This window comes from Cucurbita pepo, chromosome 4 (genome assembly GCF_057944985.1).
Source record: "Cucurbita pepo subsp. pepo isolate OVF chromosome 4, ASM5794498v1, whole genome shotgun sequence".
Taxonomy (NCBI): Eukaryota; Viridiplantae; Streptophyta; class Magnoliopsida; order Cucurbitales; family Cucurbitaceae; genus Cucurbita; species Cucurbita pepo.
In genome coordinates, this window is record NC_141801.1 from 10,525,807 (window position 1) to 10,551,365 (window position 25,559).

General features: G+C 36.3%; 4 protein-coding genes across 4 annotated transcripts; 2 read left to right on the forward strand and 2 right to left on the reverse strand.

Moving 5' to 3' along the window:
* The first annotated feature begins 3,493 nt into the window (after nucleotides 1–3,493).
* Nucleotides 3,494–5,553, forward strand: LOC111792967 (cytokinin dehydrogenase 3-like). Its single transcript, XM_023674602.2, has 5 exons — nucleotides 3,494–4,126; nucleotides 4,210–4,337; nucleotides 4,438–4,713; nucleotides 4,800–5,068; nucleotides 5,155–5,553. Exons 1-5 carry the CDS (start codon nucleotides 3,502–3,504, stop codon nucleotides 5,444–5,446), a joined length of 1,590 nt encoding a protein of 529 aa, XP_023530370.2. The 5' UTR covers nucleotides 3,494–3,501; the 3' UTR covers nucleotides 5,447–5,553.
* A 4,576-nt stretch (nucleotides 5,554–10,129) lies between these two features.
* Nucleotides 10,130–14,912, forward strand: LOC111793819 (receptor-like serine/threonine-protein kinase ALE2). The gene is made up of 7 exons (XM_023675869.2): nucleotides 10,130–10,617; nucleotides 10,946–11,020; nucleotides 11,093–11,188; nucleotides 11,280–11,927; nucleotides 12,010–12,399; nucleotides 12,477–12,720; nucleotides 13,688–14,912. Exons 1-7 carry the CDS (start codon nucleotides 10,536–10,538, stop codon nucleotides 14,364–14,366), a joined length of 2,214 nt encoding a protein of 737 aa, XP_023531637.2. The 5' UTR covers nucleotides 10,130–10,535; the 3' UTR covers nucleotides 14,367–14,912.
* Nucleotides 14,649–20,604, reverse strand: LOC111792921 (WD-40 repeat-containing protein MSI4). Its single transcript, XM_023674548.2, has 15 exons — nucleotides 20,227–20,604; nucleotides 19,781–19,844; nucleotides 19,432–19,518; nucleotides 19,283–19,345; nucleotides 18,923–18,988; nucleotides 18,755–18,829; nucleotides 17,913–17,988; nucleotides 17,452–17,668; nucleotides 16,970–17,051; nucleotides 16,570–16,643; nucleotides 16,170–16,281; nucleotides 15,981–16,055; nucleotides 15,632–15,708; nucleotides 15,270–15,369; nucleotides 14,649–14,991 (listed from the first exon to the last, which is right to left on the reverse strand). Exons 1-15 carry the CDS (start codon nucleotides 20,514–20,516, stop codon nucleotides 14,890–14,892), a joined length of 1,560 nt encoding a protein of 519 aa, XP_023530316.2. The 5' UTR covers nucleotides 20,517–20,604; the 3' UTR covers nucleotides 14,649–14,889.
* A 1,877-nt stretch (nucleotides 20,605–22,481) lies between these two features.
* LOC111792923 (uncharacterized) lies at nucleotides 22,482–25,266 on the reverse strand. Its single transcript, XM_023674550.2, has 4 exons — nucleotides 25,122–25,266; nucleotides 24,905–25,005; nucleotides 22,843–22,921; nucleotides 22,482–22,660 (listed from the first exon to the last, which is right to left on the reverse strand). Exons 1-4 carry the CDS (start codon nucleotides 25,122–25,124, stop codon nucleotides 22,613–22,615), a joined length of 231 nt encoding a protein of 76 aa, XP_023530318.1. The 5' UTR covers nucleotides 25,125–25,266; the 3' UTR covers nucleotides 22,482–22,612.
* Between the last annotated feature and the right edge of the window lie 293 nt (nucleotides 25,267–25,559).

Here is a 25,559-nt window from a genome sequence, read left to right on the forward strand (position 1 = left end):
TGATGGAGATTTGGTGTGCTAAAATAGAAGGGGAGGAGGAGGGGAATAGGGGTCCATTTGGTTTGGAACTATGTGGATAATGGTTAGTCTTCTCAATTCTCCCATTTTGAAGCACCCCATCGTACAGACATAACCCACAAAAAGTAACCCAACTTGCTTCACGTGCCCACTTTTGCTCCATCATTACTTGCACACACTTTGTTTTCTTCTTCTCCCGCGTCGTTTTCGGTTTAGGTTTCGATCTTACTTCAACTCGAACGAGACGAACGGGACTCGTAATGAACTTGTTAGTAGAAATGGGAAGTAAACAACCGTTCTAAATTGACAAGTATATTATATTGAAAAATACGAAGAAGAAAAGATAATTGGTTGAGTTTATTATTTAATAATTGTGTAGGTTGAAAAAAATTTTAAAACCGGTCTAAAAAGGTATCCCAATCTAAGGAGGGACTAACCCCCTAAACCCTCTGTTACACACGAACTAGCAAGTGAAACACCTATATTATATACGCACCATTGAAAACCCAGGTGCGAGGAAACAATCCCGAAAAGACGAGGGAGCCCACTTTACAAAGAAAGAATGGGAGCCACTAATCAGAAGTATCTCCCGTGTCCTCCTTCCTGCAGTTTGCCAGTTCAGTTCAATACATACTACTTTCCTATAGCGTTGGATTATCCACTATTTGCTTCAACGTTTCGGACAAATGCTATCTATGTATACATACATACATATACATGTATGTATATGTATATGTATGTATAATTTAGGGATTGGGTTATTATGGGAGTGAGTAGTAAAAAAGTGGATGGATAAGTGTGCGAAAAGCAGTTGGAATGGAACAGCTCAACAAAGCGTGAAATTCAACGGCGCCTTCTTTGTCCCTTTGTTCACACAAGTGATTCCAAAAATGCCCAACTGACACCACCATAAAAATTCCAAATTTTAATTATTTTTTTTATTACATCATAAATGACCCCTACTAGCTACCATACAAAAACTCCCTTAGATAGTTTTGTTGAGGATTATTGGAGGTGAGTCCCACATTGGTTAATTTAATGGAAGATTATGGGTTTATAAATGAGGAATACTATCTTCATCGGTACGAGGCCTTTTGGGGAAGCCCAAAGCAAAGCCATGAGAGCTTATGCTCAAAGTGGACAATATCATACTATTGTGGAGAATCGTGATTCCTAACAAGTTTAACTAGTTAAGATATTAAAAAGCCATCCATGGACTGCCCTCAGTATTAGACTTTTTGGGTATGTGTACCAAACCAAATCATAAGCAAGAAGGAAAAGTTATGTATGTGAACAGTTGAGGCCATCCATGGACTGCCCTCAAAAGTTTTTTCAGAGTACGTAATAATAGAATAAAAACACAAAAGATTGTTAGCGTGATACCGAATCCATGACTTTCGACATCAATTTATTTGTTTTTTTTGTACGACGAGTTGAGAAGTTTGAAGGTTCTTAAACTTAAACCTACACGTCTTTGAACTTTATGTGTCTTATTACGACCTCAAATCTTCAATCATTACGAGGCGTATATGAGATGTTTTTTGATTGGATAAACGACGTATAGATAAGGACTATATAATATTATTGTAGGAGCACGTGATATCCTTTTTGATGGGTTTGGGTTGGATCCCCATAAAGATTTGAGTATCTTTTACATATTTAGTCCCCCCCCCCCCCCCCCCATGGCTTATCTTTCTCAACCATTGTATAGCTTTTGTTTGCCCCCCTTTATCTCTTTCTCTCTCGCTATATGGGGGAGGGAAAGGGAGAGGGGGATGGCTTTCCTTGCGTACAATTGTCTTTCACTTAGTTAGGCACACAACCAAACTATCACTATTCGTGCATGTGCTAAAATTGTACCTTTACTTGAGAGAGAGAGAGAGAGAGAGAGAGAGAGAGAGAGAGAGAGAGAGAGAGAGAGAGAGAGAGAGAGAGAGAGAGAGAGAGAGAGAGAGAGAGAGAGAGAGAGAGAGAGAGAGAGAGAGAGAGAGAGAGAGAGAGAGAGAATTTGACGCTGGATGACTTTGACATTCGTACCTACATAGTCACGGTACCTCCAACACGTGTTCTTACAGTCCTCACTCAGATGAAGAGAGAGACCGAATTTGACACTTGATGGCTCTGACATTCGCACCTACATAGTCACGTTACCTACTCCTCGCCTCTTAAGAGTACAACAGACCAACACATGTTCTTATAACATGTTTTGTCCTCACTCACATGCAGAGAGAGACCGAACTTGACATTTGATGGCTTTGACATTTGCAGCTACATAGTCACGTTACCTACTCCTCACTTCTTAAGAGTCAAACAAACCAACACGTGTTCTTACAACATGTTTTGTCCTCACTCACATGCATCTTAGTAAAAAAGAAGGTGCACCTTGTTAGTATCTAACAAGGTAGTAACTTTCATTTCTTTTAATCCTTTCTTAGTCCTCTATTCTCATGATAGCTCTCATTCGAATGTGATCATAGTTCATTCATGTACCATTCATTCACTTCAATAACACCTTAAAAAAAAAAAAAAAACATTATTCAACAGCATTGCATGTGGAGAAACATAAAAGTCCAAAACAAAACATTTATAATATTATTAAGCACTTTAGTTCATGCAAAAATGCCTTTAAAAATCATATATATTTAGTCATATTAATAATGTAAAGATGGATTATGTTGCAATTCCGACAGCATGGGACTGACAACCTAATTTGTCCCCAATATAAAATAATATTTAATGTAATATTTTAACTGAAAACCATGGGGCAAGATATGGGATAGCTCATAATAGAGGGAGCAATGTTAGTTAATTACATCCAATTAAATTTTTTTTATTTAGTCCCATTTTAGCCCCCAAAACATCCAACAATTCACAATAATATTCTCCATGTCTCCCCCCTTTTTCACATTATACACTTCCCATAACCTTCTTTTCTTTATTACTATTATAACCTAAAGTTCCCGTAATTAATTTAGTAAGAGGTTTTTACTTATAAACTTCTGTCCTTTTCCATGATTCTCATCTCGTTGGATTCGTTATAAGAAGTTTCTTTCATTTTAGTTAAAAAAAAATAAAAAAATGAATCGTGGACCAAGAACAACAATTTTGTCTGTGTCGTCCTGCGTGTGGGGTTGTACGTGAACGCATCGAGTCTGATCCATTTTGCTCCATCCGACCTCCTCCGTTTGTCTAATCCAATTTCAAATTTATTTTTACCATTTAGTTAAATTTGATAAACATCAATATGGGTGGTTACAAGTTATTAATTTAACCTTATTATTTAATTTGGGATATTTAAAGAATATTTTTGAGTTATTGGGTGAATTGCAGATTGACCAAATTTGATTTGATGTGGACCGTAGATCATAATCCAACGGTTATAATTGGCTAAAAATGGACCCCATAGTGGCTAAAACTTTACCTATAAGTACATGCGTCGGCTTCTTCTTTCCCTCGCCAACTCAATTACATCTCAGTCTAAAAATGGGTCGTGCCTTAGCCATGCGTTTCAAGTCCTCCATTGACAAATCCGAACCCTGGATCAACTTTCTCCCGGCATCCCCTTTCCCCGACCACCACGAGCTCACCGTCGCCACTAATCTCAGCTACGACCCCGCCGCCCTCTCCTCCGCTGCCACCGACTTCGGCCACATGCTCTCCAACCCACCAGCTGCCGTCCTCTTCCCTTCGTCTATAAACGACATCGTTTGCTTAATCAAACTTGCCAATTCCATTCCCGTTCCGTTCAACATCGCCGCCAAGGGCTGTGGCCACTCCGTCCGCGGCCAGGCAATGGCCGGAAACGGTGTAGTTGTCGAGATGACTTCCATGAATAATAATAATAATAATAATAATAATAACAGCAACAACAACACCCGAATTGCTATCTCCGGCAACCCCTCTACGGGATACTACGTCGATGTCGGTGGTGAGCAACTTTGGATTGATGTCCTCAACGCCGCTCTCGAACATGGACTCGCACCGGTGTCGTGGACTGATTATCTTTACCTCACCATCGGCGGGACGTTATCGAACGCTGGTATTAGCGGCCAAACGTTTCGATACGGCCCGCAAATTTGCAATGTTAGTGAACTCGACATCATTACAGGTATTGTTGTGTATGTAAAAATAGGTTCAAATGGGACAAAGAAAAGGACATAATTTGATATTATTTGCATGTGTGTTTTGTAGGTAAAGGAGATTTTGTAAACTGTTCACCACAAAAGAATTGCGAGCTCTTCCATTCCGTCCTCGGTGGTTTAGGTCAATTTGGAATCATTGTTCGAGCTCGGATTTCCTTATTCCCAGCTCGAAAGAGGGTACGACTCTGTCTTTTAATAATCATTGGATGTGAATTCAAAAATCTGTATGTTTCTAATAATTGTACTGTATTGTCTGTCTGTCGTCATTTTTTTTTAGGTAAAGTGGGTTAGAATTCTCTACAGTAATTTTAGCGAATTTGCAAAAGACCAAGAACGATTAATCTCAATCAACGGAAGAGAACAAGAGGGAGCATTGGACTATTTAGAGGGTGTGCTTCTAATGCATGATGGTCCCCCAAACAGTTGGAGATCCTCCTTTTTTCCAACCTCTCATCACTCCAAAATCGTCTCTTTGATTAATCAACATTCCATTATTTACTGTTTGGAAGTCGCCAAATATTACGATCATCCCTCTCTCGATACAGTCGATAAGGTACTCATCGTAATCGTCCTCGCATCCATACTACTTTCATCGTTTAGGGTTTTGATCTAAACCCTAGTTTCTTCTCGCTTATGTAGGAACTCGATGATTTGTTTGACGGGCTAAACTTTTTACCTGGGTACAAGTTCGAGAAGGATGTATCGTTCATTGATTTCCTAAATAGGGTTCGACACGGAGAATTGAGTCTTCGGTCTCAAGGGTTATGGGATGTTCCTCATCCATGGCTAAATCTCTTCGTACCCAAATCCGGTATTGCCGAATTTGATTCAGGTGTTTTCAAGGATATCATTCTCAAACGAAAAGTTACAACAGGACCTATACTCGCCTACCCGATGAATCGGAGCAAGTAATTACTAAATCTCTTCAAATTTCTTGATTTTTATCGACAAGATCGACTAATTAAAGTTTGACAAAAAAAAAAAAAAAAAATAGGTGGGATGACAAAATGTCAGCGGTTATACCAGACGAAGACGTGTTTTACACGATTAGTTTTTTGTATTCAAGCGGGTTCGATGATTGGGAATCCATGGATGAGCAAAACAAAGAGATATTAAGGTTCTGCAACAGTGTTGGTATGAAGATCAAGCAGTATCTTCCTCATTACAAAACACAAGAAGATTGGGCGAATCATTATGGATCAAAATGGAAATGGATTCAAGAGAAGAAGAACGAGTTTGATCCCAAAATGATTCTGTCTCCAGGACAGAACATTTTCAACCCTTGAACTCTTTTATTATTATTATTATTATTATTATTATTATTATAATATCCTGTCTGTCTGTCTGTCTGTCTTTTGTTAGGGTATTCCTCGTATAAATTTTGTTAGATTATTAAATAATAATAATAATAATAATAATATACTTAACCCATAATCTTTTTTAGAATTAAAATGTGAGGTGGCAGCCGTAATTATTGCATTAAAAGTATAAATGTGGGATATAATAATAGTAAGTTAAGAAGGCACGTGGGGGGCCTGTCCCCTTAGTACATTTATGCCCTACAAAAATCATGATTCGTATAATACTAAAAAGTTTATTAATGTTCTTTTTTTATTATTTTTAAAAACATTATTATTAATTTTAAAAATGTGATTATGTCCACGAAATTAAGAATTATAAAATTATAAAAAAGGATGTTGTCAATTGGAGCCATTTTGTTTTCATTTTGTTTCGTTAATTATTATTAATTATTATGGAAGAACAAAATGATTAGGGAAAAGAGTGTTATAATCAATATATTATTTTAATAAAATTATATTTATATATAATTTCGAACATGCGTGACCGACCAACCCAATTTCTAGCTTTTCATTCGGTGTTGCCTAACTTCTTCTCTAAATGTGAGATTGTCGGGTCTAAGAATATTCGTGTAGCTACAAGCTAGAAGTATCCCTCAACTTAAATGTCGTGTAAGACATGTTTTATGTTTCTAAGCTCTGCACATGCCCTAGACTCTTTACACGTGATGGAATGTAGAGCACTAAGTTAAATCGAGATCTCATATCAGTTACAGAGATGAACAAAACATTCTTTTATAAGGGTATGGAAACCTCCTCATAATAGACGTGTTTTAAAACTGTGAAGGTTGATGATGATACGTAAGCAAAAGTAGACAATATCTACTAACGGTGGTCTCGAACTATTACAGTTAACTTTTGGGAATGAAAGTTCTTAAGGGGCGTTAGTCTTTTTAGTGTTTTGATTTGTATTTGGTTATGTGTATTATTCCGATGTCTGTATGTCAACCCATATCTGATCTATGAAAAATCATATTAATTTTGAAATTTTAATTTTTTTTCCCCAAATAAAATAAGTAAATTAAAAGTTTATAATAAATATAAAAACACATTTTTCACACCATTTTTATTAAAAATAACGAAAGAAAAAACCAGTTTAAAAACTAGGCTGTCTCAAACCTATCCTAAATCAATAGGGGTAGTTCATATCCTTAAATTATGTCACATGTTTCACCCAATAAATAAATAAATAAATAATGCATGAAAAACGTTTTTATATAATAAGTTGACCCACTTACATTAATATATACATATATAGTTCAAGAATATTCATAGCATATATTTTTTTTAGGCATAGTTATGAGATCACGAGCGTTTTTATTTTCTCGTTTTTCGATCCCTCTAAAGTAATTTGTACACGTGAGCCTATATTCAGGTTCTATTGGGTATTAGTATTAGCATAAAGATATCGTGACACTAGGGATTCAATTATTATTTTGGATAAAGTATGACGTTATTTCATATTTAAGACATCAAATTCGTATCTTTTTTCACGAGTTGCATTTTTTAAGAACGAAATGACTAACTAAACTATATATTATAAAAGCTATACCTAACTTAACTTTTGACCGATATTAGTGGTTGGAAGTAGGTTTATAGCATTGACTCGATTGCCTCAAAGACTAACTCGTATGGGATAAGCAATTGAAGTCAAAGTCATACGGTTGCTTGGGGTAGCAAAAAAGATTGTCGTATCATAACAATGAGAAGATATTTGAAAAAAATGGAGATTATTGGGTTAGAAAATCTTGGTAGGGAATCTAGAACGAAAGTAAAATACCCATTTGGTTCAAATCCAAACAAGATGGATTAGATTACGAAGCAATCCCAAGTCTTGTCGTTGTCGTTGTCTTTGTCTCAGTTCTATAAGCTAGCTACTTTATTAGGGTAGGGACGAGATTGAGGCCAATGTGCATGTTCTTAGAAAATAATGGCAAACATACAAGATTTTGTGGAAGACTTATCAAGATATCTTTCTTCTTCTTCAAGAAGAAATTAATTAAGAACCTGAAGATATGACAAACAAGACCTGAAGTATATATTATTCATTGATTTATGTAAATAGAGTAGTAAAATCAAATCTAAGATATTGTCTTATTTTTTGTATCTTTGAAAATGTAACAGCTCAATCTCACTGATAGTAGATATTATTCATTTTGGTTCGTTACATATCATCGTCAGCCACACGATTTTTAAAATGTGTCTACTAGAGAGAAGTTTCCACAAATTTATAAGAAATGTTTTGTTTCCCTCTCTAATGAACGTGGGATCTCACAGAAAATATCACTTTCACTCATTTTCCATATGCATGACTTTGGTATTCATGTGGCCGTCCCTATCTCATCAAATTTAACCTAACTTTTACTTTTTATGCTTGTACACAAACGTCTTCGTAATAGTATGATATTGTTTGTTCTAAATTCGCTGAGTTTTAGTTTTAGACTCGAAACGAGAAAGTTCCATATAAAGATATTATCTTTAAGCTCGTGAATTCGGAAGATATTGGACCTAAGTTTTGAGAGATGAAGTGACATAGAGTCTCTTCACAAACATCCACTTTTTCATGATATCATATATATATATATATATCACTTTATATACTATGATACTAACTAATATTTGAGTTTACTATAAATTTGATTTTTGAATTTGCAATATTATCCAAATTACAAACATTATTATTTTCTTCAAATATTTATGATATGGTACCTTTTTTATTGACTATGGGAGGTGAGACTAAGTAGATTTATGAGCATATAATAAAAAATCAAATCAAACATTAATTATTGAGATTTTGTCAGTATAATATCAACCTATGGTCGGACAACAAAATCCTACACGTAATCTTTGACAATGTCTCAAAATTACCTTTTTAATGCTAAAAAAACCAACTAAAATCTTCACCTACCATATTCTGTCTCTCTCTTTTTTTTAATATTTACTTAAAATTCTTACTCTTTTTTTCGTGGGACAGTGATGCTTCAGAATTGAAATGGGCTGGGCCATTCGATTAGCCCAGATCCATTTGAATTAAATTGGGCCAACAGGCTTTTTGGGCTGTTGATATGGTTTGGGCTATTCGATTAGCCCAGACCCATTTGAAGTAAATTGGGCCAACAGGCTTATTGGGCTGTTGAATGGTTTGGGCCATTCGATTAGCCCAGATCCACTTTAAGTAAATTGGGCCAACAGGCTTTTTGGGCTGTTGATATGGTTTGGGCTATTCGATTAGCCCAGACCCATTTGAAGTAAATTGGGCCAACAGGCTTATTGGGCTGTTGAATGGTTTGGGCCATTCGATTAGCCCAGATCCACTTTAAGTAAATTGGGCCAACAGGCTTTTTGGGCTGTTGATATGGTTTGGGCTATTCGATTAGCCCAGACCCATTTGGAGTAAATTGGGCCAACAGGCTTTTTGGGCTCTTTGATATGTTTGGGCCATTCGATTAGCCCAGATCCATTTCAAGTAAATTGGGCCAACAGGCTTTTTGGGCTGTTGATATGGTTTGGGCTATTCGATTAGCCCAGACCCATTTGAAGTAAATTGGGCCAACAGGCTTTTTGGGCTCTTTGATATGTTTGGGCCATTCGATTAGCCCATATCCATTTCAAGTAAATTGGGCCAACAGGCTTTTTGGGCTCTTTGATATGGTTTGGGCCATTCGATTAGCCCAGATCCATTTCAAGTAAGTTGGGCCAACAGGCCTTTTGGGCTGTTTGATATGGTTTGGGCTATTCGATTAATGACTTCAATTTATTCATTATTGCTGATGTTTGAATTATCATCTTTTTAACCCTTTTTTCAACTTTTTGTATGCAATTCTTTTTTTAAAAAAATATATAATTTTATTTTGCATCCATTTCTTTGTTGTATGTACGAGAATTCAAACATTTAATATAAGAAAATGAGAGAGAAAATGACGGCGGTTACTGTTGAGTTATATTTATTTTAGCTCGATTATATTGAGCTTCAAAAGCCAGTTGATTTGGACAATTTATGTGTTTATATCATTATCAACTACTTTAAGATATTTTTTATTTATAGTTTTAGTAAATTTAGATTTATACAGTAAAGATGGAATAGCTCTAGCTATCATTATAAAGTTGTCCAATCGAGTCTAACTTCAAGAACTAACACAGCATCATTGAAATGGAACAACATTGACCGAACGAAATGATAAAAAAAGAGATCTACCAACGTCTGAAATAGGGAGTGTGATGTGGCCACGAATGAGAAGATACTTTTGCCTTGATAGAGTAAATACTATTTTGTATATTTTAAAAATTCATAAATTAAAATTCATTAAAATACAGAAACTAAAACAGAATATTCTGAATTTTTGAAAAGATTCAATAAATTTTTAGAATTTTGAAATAATTTTTATTTTCCTAACAGTTTTTAAGCAAAGGAAAACTACAAACTACTCTATCCAGTTTAATCTTGCTATAAATGATCATTAATTCAAAACCGTTTTCTTTCTCCATTCAAAAAAAAAAAAAAAAAAAAAAAAAAAAAAAAAAAAAAAAAAATTTTTGATTGAGGAATTTTGAGCCCATCAATTTAGATATTAAGTCGGTGATTGAAGTTGTGAAGATGCAGAAACTTAAGTAGCAATTTCTACCATTTTTAAACAAAAAGTAGAATAAAATAACATTTTATCCGTAAAAATGGCGAAGAACAGGAAGCTCTGAAAACCAAGCACAAAATCAGAGCACCAATCTCAAAAACCCAAAACAAAATTTGATTCCCAGTTGAAAAAATCGAAAAAAAGAAGCAAATAAGAACAGGGTCTCATTCATTCTTTAGAGATTTTGCGTCAGTTTCTTTCAGAGAAACGCTTCTTTTGGTCTCGTTCATTCAAAACGGATGCTTCGTAGAGCTCTGGGTTTTTCAATACAGCGCCCTCCTCATTGTTCTTGCTTCTTCAACTTTTAAATCCCTAACTCATTCCTTTGAATCTGTTTCTTCTGTTTCTTCGATGTTGAATAAATTTATGGTCGTTTGAGTTTGTATGAGATGGAGGTTCTGGTTCCAACCATTCTTCACCTACTGATTCTTTTGGTCACTGTTCATGCTTCCGAGCTTCGGGAAATTGCGGGTACATTTCTTCCTTATTCGCATTTGGATTTTACAATCTGAGTAGTTGACATTTGAATGAACTTGAGTTGATCTAGTGGAATTGCTGTTCTTGTTTGAAGTTTAATCCAATTCTTAGTTCATTCACAACACCGAAGATTTTAGTGAAAATATACAGAATCATGGAGAAATGACAATGTGATATGTCTGGATCTAGGTTTTTGAACTTCTGGAGAATCATGAAGTTCATAGTTCGACAAATTTGAACTTCATTCATGGAATATTTTCATGGTTGCTTGATCCTATCTACTTGAAACTCTTTGTTTGATTGGTTAAATTTGATGTTCCAGAGCCTTATATCTCCCCAGCAGTAGCTCTTTCCCCTAATAATGCATTACCACCTCTGAATCATTCCCCGGAAGAAGGTATCCTGTTAAATTGTTCTTGAACAAACAAACTCTCTCCCTGTTGCTTATTTTCTAGTGTCTTTTATGAAGCTCCTTCCCCTCACAAGGACATGGGACACTCTCATGATGCTGAACAGCCAATTCTTCCACCACAAGAAGCTCATGATGTTGAACAGCCAAATGAAGGTATATGTCCACTTCCACTTAAGTTTCTTCTCATCTAGATTACAGACAGATGAAGTTAGTATTCAAGAACATGTTCCACTGTCTTTTCTAGATTGTTCGGCTACCCTATGCACCGATCCGTATACAAATACTCCCCCGGGATCCCCCTGTGGTTGTGTTTGGCCTATTCAAGTTCGACTTCGTTTCAGTGTTCCCCTCTATACCTTCTTCCCCCTAGTTTCAGAACTGGCTGCTGAAATTGCTGCTGGAGTATATGTTAAGCGAAGTCAAGTTCGTGTTATTGAGGCCAATGCAGCTTATCAGCAACCAGATAAGACTGTTGCCCTTATTGACTTAGTCCCACTTGGGGAAAAATTTGACAATACTACAGCCTTTTTGACTTACCAAAGGTTTTGGCATAAAAAAGTTTCTATCAATGCTTACTATTTTGGGAACTATGAAGTGTTATACGTTCGATATCCAGGTTTGCCTCGATCGCCCCCTCCTGGAGTTTCAGGGCTAGATAATGAGCCTCATTTGACTAATACTAACAATGCGAGGACAGTAAAACCCGTCGGTGTCGATGTGCACAACAGACAGCCAAAAGATAGAATAAGTGATGGTATGATTGCTATCATCACCCTATCAACTACTGTTGCAGTGGGCTCATGTCTTGTTACTGCTTGGATTTTGATCTTTACACACAATGATGCAAAACCAAATCCACATGTTTCGTTATCCGCCCTCAATAAGCCATCAGGTAACATGGATTGCCAACTTATGCAGCCTCCAACGGTGGTTCTATCCTCTTGTAGCATTTTTAAGTTTATACAATCTTGCAGGTGCTGGTGGATCAGTTATGGCAACCATGCCTAGTTCTGCCTCTTTATCCTTTGGATATAGCATTGCTTCATATTCAGGATCAGCCAAGATCTTCAGTGCCTCTGACATAGAGAGAACCACGAATAATTTTGATCCTTCAAGAATACTGGGGGAGGGTGGGTTTGGACGTGTTTACAGTGGCACGCTCGAAGATGGTATCGAAGTCGCAATCAAAGTTCTCAAGAGAGATGATCATCGGGGCGGTCGAGAATTCTTGGCTGAAGTTGAAATGCTTAGCCGCCTCCACCACAGAAATTTGGTCAAGTTGATTGGAATATGTACTGAGGAGCATAACTGTTCCTTGGTGTATGAACTTGTTCCAAATGGCAGTGTTGAATCTCATTTACATGGTAAGAAAGTGATGTTCATGCGTTTCCTTTGTAGTATAAGCAGCATGGTTCCATTTTTCTCTATACTTTTCTGTCAGGTATAGATAAGGAAACTGGCCTACTTGATTGGGGTGCCAGGATGAAGATAGCGCTGGGCGCTGCTCGGGGTTTATCCTATCTACATGAGGATTCGAGTCCTAGAGTCATACATCGAGATTTCAAATCGAGTAATATCTTACTAGAACATGATTTTACACCAAAAGTTTCCGACTTCGGGTTGGCTCGAACTGCAACAGATGAGGAAAGCAGACACATAACTACACATGTCATGGGAACTTTCGGGTATAGCATTCCTTCCTTTTGAACGTTATTAGAAGTTCTTTTGGATTTCACCCTGCCAAATATAGTAAAGAGCCAAGTTGAGTTTGCTGTAGTTAATTTACTTTTCACATTCTTCTCTTAAGCATGCTTGTTGTAATGTATGCACGTTGTCTTTGTAACAAACTAAACCCACCGCTACCAGATATTGTCCTCTTTGAACTTTTCTTTCGGGTTTCCTTTCAAGGTTTTTAAAACGCGTCTGCTAGGAAGAGGTTTACACACCATTATAAAAAAAAAGTTTTGTTCCCCTCTCTAACCAATGTGAGATTCACAATTCACCCCCCTTTAGGGCCCAACGTCTTCGCTGGCACTCGTTCCCCTCTCCAATCAATGTTGTTCCCCTCGCTAATCGATGTGGGATCTCACAAGCCACCCTTCTTTGGGGCTCAACGTCCTCGCTAACACACTGCCTAGTGTCTGGCTCTAATACTATTTGTAACAGCACAAGCCTATCGCCCGCCGATATTGTCCTTTTTGGACTCTTTCTCTCGGGTTTTCTCTCGAGGTTTTTAAAACGCATCTGCGGGGGAGAAGTTTTCACACTCTTATAAAGAAGGTTTTGTTCCCCTCTCTAACCGATGTGGGATCTCAGAGTCTCAACTTGAGCCACCCTAAAAAGCTACAAAATAGAATTTGGAACATGTTATTACAAGTGCAATTAAGTTAAACTAGGCTAACATTTTGCTTGAATCATGAAAATCTTGAATAGATGTTGAAAACTTGAATTATAGCAAACTTAATTACATTCAAGTCTTAGAGTAAACGTTTATTCTTGATTTCAACTTAAGGAGTAGCAACTCTGACATATCCTCATCAACGATGTACTTGTGGAAACAAACCCCAAATATGCATAATAATAATGTGATTGGTATGGATTTGTTTTCTTTCGTTTTTGTATTCCTTGACTTATTGTCTCTCGTGTACTCAGGTATGTGGCTCCAGAGTATGCGATGACTGGCCATCTACTTGTGAAGAGTGATGTTTATAGTTATGGAGTTGTTCTACTTGAACTATTAACAGGTAGGAAACCAATTGATATGTCTCAACCACCCGGTGAAGAAAATCTCGTTGCTTGGGCTCGTCCACTCCTCACCAGCAAAGAAGGTCTAGATGTTATAATTGATAAATCACTAGATTCCAATGTTCCGTTTGAAAACATTGCCAAAGTTGCAGCCATTGCTTCAATGTGTGTGCAACCAGAGGTGTCACACCGACCTTTCATGAGTGAAGTCGTTCAAGCATTGAAACTAGTTTGCAACCAATGTGATGAGGTTCGAGAAACAAGCTCGCAAACTAATTCGAGCTCAAAGAACTCATCTGTGGATATGAATGATGAAGCTTCGAGTTCAAAACTTGTGCTAGACTCTTTTCATAGCGAATATTTAGTACCTAACGCAATTTCAGGTCTTGATGGTATCGATACACGTCTCTCGATTTCAGACTTGTTAAATACTTCCATTGATATGGGAATGCAAGAATCAAGATCACTCAGAAGATGCTTCAGTTCCGCTCCTCTTAGAATCGAGAAAAGCAAAAGAAACTTTTGGCAAAGAATGAGAAGTAGCATGAGTGAACATGGAATGCTTAGATTATCTCATACTCTCTAAACATGAACACATACTAATTAGGACTAACTGGCTTCCTGAGCAGCTTGCAATGATATATGCAACATCTTGTTGGAATTGTTGTTCAGTTTTTTCCCCTTTTTTTTCACATATTCTGACCTGTAATATCATATATAGTATCCACTACACTTCAAAATTAAAATACACATACACATTAGGGAGTAAAGATTGGCTAAATGAGTTGGTTCAGGCAAAAATAAGAATCCCAGCTTCTAAACACGAAATAACGAGTTTAAACAGCCAATTTAAAGAATTCTCCAAGTATTCTAAGGAAACAAGATGATTCAATTCATTGATGGTGACCCGGTAGGCCATATTCATTCTACTATAATGGTAGTGAGAGAACCGGATATTCCAAATACTTGCACACAAGTAGAGAGAAAAAAGGAAAAAAAAAGGAATAAAACACTAAGATAGACTAGAATTCAAATCCTACGACAACGACAAGATCTACAACCTAGTGTGTTGTCTGAAGAAAACAAAGGTAGAAAACTTCACGAAGTTCTCAAGGCTTTGCAGCACATTCAATTACGTGAGATTTGAACTTTTCAAGCTCAGCTAACACCTCATCTTCCGGCCGATAAATTAGATCACTCATGCGCCATATCTGCAACTCATAAAAATTTCAAGAGACAATTAGCACCCCTCCAACCAACCCCAAACTAACAATAAAACCGACCCTATCCAGTGTAGGCAACCTAGAGAAAAAAGCTCATGGTCCTTGTATTTGCTTTAAAGGGTGCAAACCTTTTTCATGCTAACTTCGTTATTTGAATCCTACCCTCACAAACCATACAATTCTATTTCTTTTCTCTTTGTGTTTATGTGTGTGGGTGGGTGGTGGTGTCGGGGAGAAGGGGAGAGAGAAAGAGAGAGTTAGTGGACCTGCAACGTTCCTCCTCCACCAGTCGTATCACAATCATCAGATACACTGACAAGAGTCCATGGATCAGAAGCATTCCAATGGAAGTCAACGACTTTATCCCTGTATGTGACAAAAAGGTCGTATGAGAAGGACGTATACATTGAAGTACAATATTTTCGGATTAACCACTAGTACATGACAAAAAGCAGTAACCAAAAGCAAACGAAAAAGAGAAGCCCAGAAACAGGGATTTGTTGTTGGGGGTTGACAGAAAAGTTGCAGTTCCCATAAAGGAAAAAACTGGTATTTAAAAAAAAGTTATTTTTCTTTTGTTGGTAAAAGTTCATGCTAAAAACCAAGAAAGGCAGTAACAATTTTAAACCTGTGCCCAGCATGCTGGAAAAATAGGCCTGGAGGAGCAGCAGGTGTCCTTGTAGCTCGTTCTGTCTTTTTACCAACCTGGAATGCATATATGTTGAGACCACAAAGAACATTAGAATCTGTACTACAAAATATCCAATAGAAATCAAAAGACAGATTAATAAACATGGACTACAGCCCCATATCACATATGCTAAAAAGTATCAGCCAAATGTAGTGGAAGTTTATGGAATCAGATCTTCAAGTTTAACATATTGCTTCCCTGACTTCCAGCATCAAATGAACCCCAGGTATCCACAAGAACCAAGATAATAAAAAATAAAATATGGCTTTAATCTCAAACGGTGTACCTTATCATAGTCCCAAATATTTAACAGCCCATCCTCTGCAGAACTTCCAAAGACGGATGATTTATCTGGGGACCACTGAGTAAATACACATGAACCAGTATGCATGATCTCAGCTAATAACAAAAGCATTTCAAATAAAACTAGCAAGTAATAAGACGAGACATAATCAGATTAAAACAAAAAGAATACCTGAACACAAAGAACAGCAGCTTTGTGACCCTCAAACTTATAGATGGGTGAGCCTACTCCGTTAGAAGTGAGATTACGACGATCGAACAAGCGAATAGAATTATCTGCTGAACTGAAGAGAAATTTGTGTCAACATATAACTAATATGTGAACAGTGTACATCACCTCACAAATTCCATTCTCCTAAATTCTAAATGCAATGTCAATCAAATGATGAGACCAAATGGTACATGACGGCCTAATTAAGTCGGGGCAAAAAGCAGTAAGACCACAGTACAGTTTGATATTTCTACTCACTCCCTATATCAGTATATTTATTATATTTTTTGTATAAATAAATGAGGCCTCATTTTCCAATAAACATTAGTATTTAAAAATAAAATAAGACATTAAAATTTACCCTGTTATGATAAGATTATCATCATGGGGATTCCAATCAACACAATGAAGATCAGCATTATGTGCTTTTTCGACCTGCCAACCAGAATGAAAGATATACTAGCATGAAGAAAAACTCCTAAAATATAACAATGAAACATAAAATCAGAAAATGGGACATCCATTTCATCTTGCAGGATGGATTTCCCACACACAACACTGGTAGACTACAAAGAAGCACGATGGAAATCTTATCCTATTAACATCCGCCAGTATAATTAAACAAAAAAAATTACTTATAGTAGGAGAATGACAAGTTTGTAATTTTATCAAATGCACGCTCTATAACACGCATTTCAACTTCCACATTATATGTGAAGGAATAACCCTTTAAAGAGAAAATTAAACAAGAGAATTATGACCTTTACAGCTGGGCTAGTGCCAGTACGAGCATCCCATAATATCAGGCAAGAATCATCTCCCACACTGCAAAACTCCTGTGCACTTAAGAAGGCAAATAAAAGGAGGGGGTTGTTGGTTAAACTTGGAAAAGAGAGCACTATAAATTAGACTTACATCCACTCAAGTGAAATAAAGTCATTGTACATGAACATGAAGGCGTGAATTAAAATAGTTTAAAACAGCACAATTTTATTTATGTTTTTCCACAATTTTCAGTTTTGTGAAGACAGCATAATGCAAAAGTTATTCACTACTTGATGGTTTATTTCTATCGAGATTTATGAGCACTACTTTTATTCAGAAACCAACCCTCATCCCCAAGGCAAAATCCTACCACCCCAGATAGAAATCACCATCTACTGTACCATCTCAATAAGTCCAAATATGGCTAATTCTCAAAATAAAAACGGGGATGGCTCGTAAATTGGAGCTAAGATATTACTTGGACGGACAGAAGGTAACATCTTCAACAGTATCCTCGTGGCCATGGTAAACTCCTCGTGGCCCAATAGAAGGCCCTTCAGCAGTTTTATCATTTGTTTCTCCTGCCTTTTTTATGATAGAACCACCAGATCCCGGTGACTTTGAGGCAGCAGCGTCTGAGGCGGCAGTTGTTATATGGTCCTGGATACTCCATAAAACTACTAACTTGTCCTTCCCTGCCATAAGATTAAATGCATCTGAGAAATGGAACCCCATTCGTAACATCCCAAAACCATAAGATAGTCATAACTCCATAAAGCAAATAAATGGATAGGCTCTGAAAAATATAAAAAATAAAAAATAAAAAAATCGGGACATCTAAATTTGAAACAATGATAGAGATGAGTAAAAACTTTTGACAGTGGGTCTAATTAGCATGACCAAGTTTAAGAGGAAAAAAAAAACTGGAAAGCTTTCAACCTCCAGAGAGAACATAAGGTTCAGTGGGGCACATTGCTAGAGCAAACTCAGCATTTTCTTGATGACCAGTAAGAATCTGCAAATGAACAATAAGTTAACACAAAATTGCACGATGAAGGTTTCACAATAAGAAAATTTAGAATGTGCATGCCACAAACGCCAGAAGAATTTATCTTAAAGTTTTCAGGTTGAGCAATAATTAAGCAGAGTAACATGAGACAAGAAGTTCTACACTTATAGATGACTTGTCACAGGGTTGGAAAGCCACCTCAGCTCTAGATAATAATTTTGGAAAATCTCCCCCAGATTTAAACTATGAAATTCTTGGACCTTTTACACACGCAAGACAACAAATTAGGCAGCCTATAAATCAACCATGACTGCAGCATTTAACAGTAAGAAAGTTAACTAAACTCATTGGATACGTCAATATCTCACTATACTTCTACAACGGGATCCAGCCAAGCCCAAAATTTTAATCTAAGAGGCTTCAAGAGTTTCAGAGTCCCAAAAAGACAAAGCACAGAGTTGAATCTCTCTCATTTGACACCATATTCATGTTTAGAGCTTGAATGAGAATCTAAAACAATGTAGTATAAATAATGTCTCCCATCTTATCAGCAATTTGTGAAAGTCGCCATCATGATGCAGAGCCCAAAAAGTAAAATGGTAACATCAGTTTTGCTTTAATGCAAGCCATAGTTTCAGCATCAATGTTACGTATTCTTCATTGGTTGTAGTAACAAGAAGGAGAAGAGATATGCGCCCGATCTTTAGAATAATAGCAACACGTAAAAGACAGCAACAAACTGTCTGGGCGGTTGAGTTTTTAGCAGAATTACCAAATCTGGGCGAGAATTTGTGGCACCAAGGACAGCATGACGATTAGGCTGTGCCTCAACATCCCAAATGAGAACCTGAATGGTGAATACCAAAGAGATTTAAAGCAATAGTGGTTGAATATATGTACTCCTTGGAATAATGGAGAAACTAAAATTAAAAACGCATACATCTGGACTATCAGTGTGTGTAGCAACAATTCTAGCATTCTGGGGAAGTTCCCTAATTCTGTTAACCTGGAAAAATGTTCAACGAAGACCATTAGAAATAAAATAGAATTTTAATACAACTCGTCATTTTCAGTCAATTTCCACATCCAACCAAACAGCTACAACTATTCAAAGAAGGCAATATAAATGTTCGAGACTGAGAAAAACCTTAAAACTCAAATAGGAAAAAATAATGTAACAATAATCACATGGAAACATGGAAATACAGCCTGACGGGATCAAACAACTATATGAATTTCATTATAGCTCATACTTTAATATGTTTCATACTTCATTATTCGAGAATTTTCATATCCATACCTCACCAGGGTGTATGATAGTCTTGTACTTCTTTACAAATGGAGAGCGTGCTTCTTCATTGAACTGAAATACAATAATAACACATGATAAATTGATTAAGTAGCATGACAAAAGTCCATAGAGCTTTAAATTTTGAAATTGATCAACACCTGAGAAATGTGCTCCGCAGCTGCAACCCTGGGCTTCACAACTTCACAATTTGCAATGACCAGTGTATTCGGAACACTACCATCAGTCTGGCGACAAGGAATGAAAAATAAATAAATAAACTATGAACAACGCTTACAGAACGATCTTCAACTAAATGTAGAACATTTCTACCTCTAGCCTCCTATCAAAAATTCATAAATAACTAGTTTCTCTCCTCACATGATGTTTCGGTCCTAATTTTCATGATTAACCAATAGGTTCAGGCTCCAGCACAATTACAGCAACATATAAACAATAAAGCCAAATAAAATAAAATAAAAACTAGATTTGACCTCGACTGTGGTTTACCTGTTCAGATAGATAAAGCCGCTGTCGATTCTTATACGTCGCTTGCTCGAGCTGAGGACCCCACCTAAAACCCAGAAAAGAGTCAAACTCAAATCAAAGAAACGCCATATAAACACCCCCATCCCCAAACTAGCCGTAGAGGTAGCGAAATGGAAAAAACCCTACCCTGCGAAGTAATAAACACAATGCAATATGATAACAATAGCAGCTTATCCACCCGTTTTTACAAGCTCAAAGTAGCAGACGCGGGACAAATAGTAAAACCCTAAAAACTTACAACCAACAGATCCAGTAACCCAATGGAGGCGATTTTCTCCAACAAGTAAGAAAAATAACGAGAAACCCAAGTCAAATTAACACCAAACAGAAAACCCTAGAAAAAAGAAAGAAAGAATCATCTACATTACACTAGGTTCTTCAAAACAGAACAAGAGTGAGTAGAGTACCGGCAAGAGAGAGAAGGCCAAACAAGATTGTGGTTGGCGAACCAGTCGTAAAGAACAGGAACAAGAGACTTCCACTGAGTGTAGCGCTCGTCGACAGAGGGTTGTTGCTGAGCCTTCATCTTCTTAGCTTGCTGCTCGTCCTTCTTCTCGTCCTTGGGCTTCGGCTTGCGGCCTCTGGTCTCCTTCTTCTTCACAACAGGTTGCTGCTGCAGCTGCTGTTGCTGTTGTTGAGGCTGTTGCTGCTGTTGCTGCTGCTGCTGCTGCTGCTGCTGCGACTGAGAAGAGTCCATAGCTAACTGGAGCTTGGGTCCGATTTTTCTCGCTTTAAATCCTTTTGCTCTCGCGGCTAAACGCGACCCCACCCAAGTCTCCCAACTTGTACGCACAAATTATACTAATCTCAGACAAAATCATGCCTCGCTCCATTTTGGAAATGGATCGATCATGATCATGATCCCTTACCATCTACGCTCCATTTCGTGACACGTGTCAGAATCTAGATTATTTTAAGGGACTAACTAGTTCTTGCCTTGCTGTCAACTCTTTAAATTCCGTATCCAGAGGCCAAAAAAAAAAAAAAAAATGGTAATATTGTAAATTAGTCAATTTTTTAATTATGGTTTTAATTTTTAAAGAGCCTTTAATATATATTTTTTTTAAATAGTGTTTAATTTTGTATTTAATAGATTATTGGACTTTTTAAAACAATAAATAGATTATAGTGATTATAATGGCAATCCCTGAATCTCGAGCCACGTGGCGTTCTAACCGAGCGAAAAAGTGGGACTGCTTGACGTTACATATTAGAACTCAAAGCACGATTCGCATCATTATGTTCGATAAAAGGAATGAGGGAAGTTCCAATAGAAAAATATTGGAAGGGAAAAATACTTAAAAGATGAACTTGTTCCCATTCAGTAGTCAATAATTCTATGGAGCTGGAACAATTTGTTCTTATTGGATACGTGGTTTCAGGGTCAAAAAATTTCCCGTGGCTACCATATAATATTCATTTTGACTTGGTGATAAATAAAGCATCACACTTTTTTTTTTATCTCTCATAAATTTCATAAAATGAAGTTTCTGAAGAATCCGTGACCAGTCTTACTAAATGGTTAATGATCCAACAAACTTTTAACTGTGTCAAATAGTTTTGTTTTACGTATTTACATTTTGGTAAGAATAACAAATTCATTCTTGGTTGGTTGATGCATTAAACTTTCAAATAGTTTTGTTTTACGTATTTACATTTTGGTAAGAATAACAAATTCATTCTCGGTTGGTTGACGCATTAAACTTTCAATTTTGATTCTAATGATAATTGATTGAGATATATATAACTAAAAACTTCACTTACGAAATATAATATCAAAAGTTTAAGATATTCCTATTACATGATGTGACGAAATGATTTGATACAAACAAAATTAAAGTAATAAATTTAAAGTTGAAAACCTACTATATTAGTTATGAAAACCTACTATATTAATTACTACTGCATTTGGTAACTAATCAATTATTTATTTATTTATAAATTTAGGCTAGTTTTCCTACCAAATTTAATTACTAAAGAGACATTTGAAGTTTTAGCAAAATTAAAAAAAATAAGTTTTTTAAAACTTTTTTTTTTTTTTTTTTTTTTTTTTTTAGTTCTCATAACTCTACATTAGAAAGTAGGTACCAAAACAAATAAACAAATAATCTATGATATAGATAAAACTTATTTTTTAAAAGACCAAAACCTCACTTTACAAACGTTTAGTTTTTAATAATTGCGTTCGTTTTCTCATCATTTCTATATAATATGTTTCATATTTCTTAACAAAATATTTGATTTTTTAGCTAAATTCAAAAAAATAAAAACAAGTTTTTAATTATTTTTTTGATTTTCCAAATTGGCTTTTTAATATATATATATATGTAAAACAAAACAAAGGAACACAAAAAACAAAATGCAGGATTATAAAAATGAAAATAAAAAGCGAGCTAAGTTAACGAACAGGGCTCAAATCAAACCTACGGGACAATTCTGGTTAGCAAGGATTGGGAACGCTCCCTAGTCCCTACATATGGGCTGGAATCAAGCAAGCCCATATCAACCCAACCTTGCTACTTCCAATTGCCATTTTCAATTGACTCTTATTCTGGGGAAAGCTGATTTGTTCATAAAACTGCCATTTTCGAGTCAGCAAAATCAAAATCCCTTCAATCATAATGCATTGTATGAGTATAATGCTCCATTCTAAGAAAGAAAATATCGAAAATATTCATTCCTCATTGGAAAAATAGACCACTGTTTTTACGGAAGTAGTCCTAGCCCAGGCATCATACATGTAAAACTGAGTCCGCTAAATAAAAAAAGTTCTCAACATCTTCTTCTAATAGGTTAGACATAAACACCAGAAGCAAGCAGCAAGAACAAGGATCCAAAACCCTGCAACAGACAACAACGTAGAGCTGTAAATATATAACATCAAGCTCCATCATCAAATTTGGCAATAACTAACCAGAGATGTACAATACTCAATCTCAAAACAAAGATAATCTCCTCTCACTGACAGTGCGAAGGAGAAAATCTGCATAACCGATTAAAGAGATCTACAGAGAGATCCATACCAAGAAAACTGAGGCAACGGCTCCTCTCGTAAGTTCCGTGGCCAGACTACGGTTTTTCCTAGAAGTTGTAGCTTCATAGCTGCAAATGATAGCTGATATGGTTAGAGCGCCAAAACAATAGACTCCATAACGATATGACAGTAACATTTGATCTATTGGAATGATACGAAAATGTCATCCAGCTCCTACCATAACAGAAAATTATGAAAGTTGATTGTATTATAGATCTTGACAGCAAAAATCAATTTGATCAAATTACAAATCCCAATCAATCAAGTTCAATAATTTTCTCTTCGTATTGCTTATCATCTTAATAGAGAGACTATAATCAGTCTCCATTAGAAGCATTTGTGCTTTGCATACTGCTACAACTACATAAAGCAACAAACAAGATCTGTGATGGCGTACAGTCCGTCACCATCAAGTCAAGGGTGACAATAAACAGAAACATAAAATCATCAAACTGCCAAACACGAATATTAATAACCATATTAGTTTCCCGCAGTCCATGAGAAATGGGACTTTACTCATCACTCAAATCATACTACATTATAAAGCATCAGAAGTAGTCAGTCGTTTGGTTGATTTTTTTAAAGTTGAGAGGAATTTGTAGAGCTGATCAGAAAAGAAACTTGTACTTGGAGGCAAAAATCCAAGATTAAATGGGCAAAGGAAGAAGATTGCAACACTTCCTTCTTCCACAAGGGGGCTTAGTGGCAGAAGAAGTAGGAACTTGGGCCCTGAGTTAAAGATAACGGGAAGCTTAGGAAGAGGTCCTCTCTTTTACTTCTCTAATCTCTACGATCTCAAAGTGGTTCCTAAACCTTTTGTTATTTTGAATTGATTGGAGCCCTATCTCTGAAAGGGAAAAGGATGATTTGGTAGCGCCTTTCACTTTAGGGGAGATCAACCAATAAGTCTTCGGAAGTGATAGGGCAAAGTCACTAGTTCTTGATGGTTTTTCTTATGGCCCTTTATCGAAACAATTGGGATCTTTTTTAAAAGGGGACTTGGAAGGAGTTTTTAAGGAACTATTTGAGAGGGAATCTTGAATAGTTCTATCTCTGAAATGTTTGTCTGCCTTAATTCAGAGAAGGAGAATGCTAACAAGGTTAAGGACTTTTGGCCTATTAGTTTCATAACCAGTGTTTATAAAATTCTAGCTGAAGTTTTAGAAAGTCGCTGGAAAAGGGAGCTCCTCTCGACGATTTCTAAGTCCAAAGGGGAATCTGTTGCGGAGAGCGTCCTTGGATGAATCACCAAAGAAGGGAAAAGATAACTATCAAGATACTAATTCTATCCATCTCTAAATTCTCTTCCTGGAGGATCGCTTTCGTTGAAGGAAGGGAGTACTTATCCCCATTTTTCTTTTGAAATAAAATTCTGAAAGTGTGGCAGAAATAGAAATTTAGCGGAAGGGGGAAAGCTTCACAATTTCTTGACCCCGAAACAACAAAAATCTTCCTCTACGTCAAGCAAAGGACTCGTAGTTCGGAGTCTACCTTCCTAGAGTCGGGGATTAACCTCCATTGTTCACTTTTAAAGGTTGAACGTCTGTCCTTAAATGGAGGAATTCTTGTGAAAGAGAGCAAGGTGGACTTTCCTATCGATGGTCCAATGGCCTTCTGCTGGACGATATAAACAAAGGCTTGGATAATGAAAATTAGACCCACCGTGAGTTTGATGAAAAGCCTGAAGCCTACTAAAGAACATCTCTGAAGGAAATAGATGAATGTCAACACATTCAAACTTAAATTTCACAATGTTTCTCAACTTCAGTATGGATGGTACAAAAATATAATGGTACTTGATTGGATCAAGAAATTCCCACACTTCCGAACCAAAGATCAGAAACTTGTAAACTTCACAACTAATTATGTTCTAACAACTCCATTGTAATCAAAGAGAATTAAGCAAGTAACAAATGCCTGGAAGTAGACTAAACAAACCCTGATCTACTTGCAAAGAACGAGAAAGGGGGAAAACCAATCATTTCACGTTGAATAATTAACATCAACCAGATTTCATTTTGCAACAGAGAGACAGATCCAATAGAACTTACATGAAAAACGAGGCGGTAATGATAAGGCCAACAGCGATCATCAAGACCGCAAGGGTTGGGTACCAGGCTTCGGGGACGGGACTCGTAACAGGTTTCGGAGCCTGCAAAATGATGATCCATAGAATTACAAAACGCGAAACGTTAAAGACATCGAAATCAAAAGGAATTGTTGCCAAAGCAATTCGACCAGAATACCATCGACTTCAATTTCACTCACCATCAAATCCGGTGGGGGGCGAAGAACTGATTCCAAAGAGATCTGGAGTTCTCTCTAGTCAACTGGAATTGACGACTGAAGGAAGAGAGATTTGGGGAACGGAGTACTTTAGGGTTATTTTGCTGAAATGAAAAGGCTAATTTTGACTACAAAATTCTACTTTAAAATGTTATATAATTTATAATATATTGTAGGTTAAATTACAAATTTGGTTGAAAATTAAATTTTAATTTATAATTTTAAAAATTAAAATTCATTTTATGATTTTACAAAACTTCTATGAAACAAATTCAAAGCCACTAAATTTATCATTTAATCATTATATTAAAACCTATTTTAATTTAACCAAAATAAGATAATTTGTTATATAATTTACAATATTGTAGGTTAAATTATAAATTTGGAAAAAGAAAATTAAATTTTAATTTTATAATTTAA

What these genes read in the sequence shown, in the direction of transcription:
- LOC111792967 (XM_023674602.2), top strand. Translation starts at nt 3,502, where the DNA reads ATGGGTCGTGCCTTAGCCATGCGTTTCAAGTCCTCCATTGACAAATCC. An exon ending in TGAACTCGACATCATTACAG is followed by an intron (nt 4,127 to 4,209) that starts GTATTGTTGTGT and finishes TGTGTTTTGTAG; the next exon opens with GTAAAGGAGATTTTGTAAAC. An exon ending in CTCTCGATACAGTCGATAAG is followed by an intron (nt 4,714 to 4,799) that starts GTACTCATCGTA and finishes TCGCTTATGTAG; the next exon opens with GAACTCGATGATTTGTTTGA.
- LOC111793819 (XM_023675869.2), top strand. Translation starts at nt 10,536, where the DNA reads ATGGAGGTTCTGGTTCCAACCATTCTTCACCTACTGATTCTTTTGGTC. An exon ending in CGAGCTTCGGGAAATTGCGG is followed by an intron (nt 10,618 to 10,945) that starts GTACATTTCTTC and finishes TTGATGTTCCAG; the next exon opens with AGCCTTATATCTCCCCAGCA. An exon ending in GAATCATTCCCCGGAAGAAG is followed by an intron (nt 11,021 to 11,092) that starts GTATCCTGTTAA and finishes TCTTTTATGAAG; the next exon opens with CTCCTTCCCCTCACAAGGAC.
- LOC111792921 (XM_023674548.2), bottom strand. Translation starts at nt 20,516, where the DNA reads ATGGACTCTTCTCAGTCGCAGCAGCAGCAGCAGCAGCAGCAGCAACAG. An exon ending in TGGCCTTCTCTCTCTTGCCG is followed by an intron (nt 19,845 to 20,226) that starts GTACTCTACTCA and finishes TCTGGGTTTTAG; the next exon opens with GTGGGGTCCTCAGCTCGAGC. An exon ending in CTATCATACACCCTGGTGAG is followed by an intron (nt 18,989 to 19,282) that starts GTATGGATATGA and finishes ACATTTTTCCAG; the next exon opens with GTTAACAGAATTAGGGAACT.
- LOC111792923 (XM_023674550.2), bottom strand. An exon ending in ATTACCGCCTCGTTTTTCAT is followed by an intron (nt 22,922 to 24,904) that starts GTAAGTTCTATT and finishes TATCATTTGCAG; the next exon opens with CTATGAAGCTACAACTTCTA. An exon ending in CCGTTGCCTCAGTTTTCTTG is followed by an intron (nt 22,661 to 22,842) that starts GTATGGATCTCT and finishes TGTCTGTTGCAG; the next exon opens with GGTTTTGGATCCTTGTTCTT.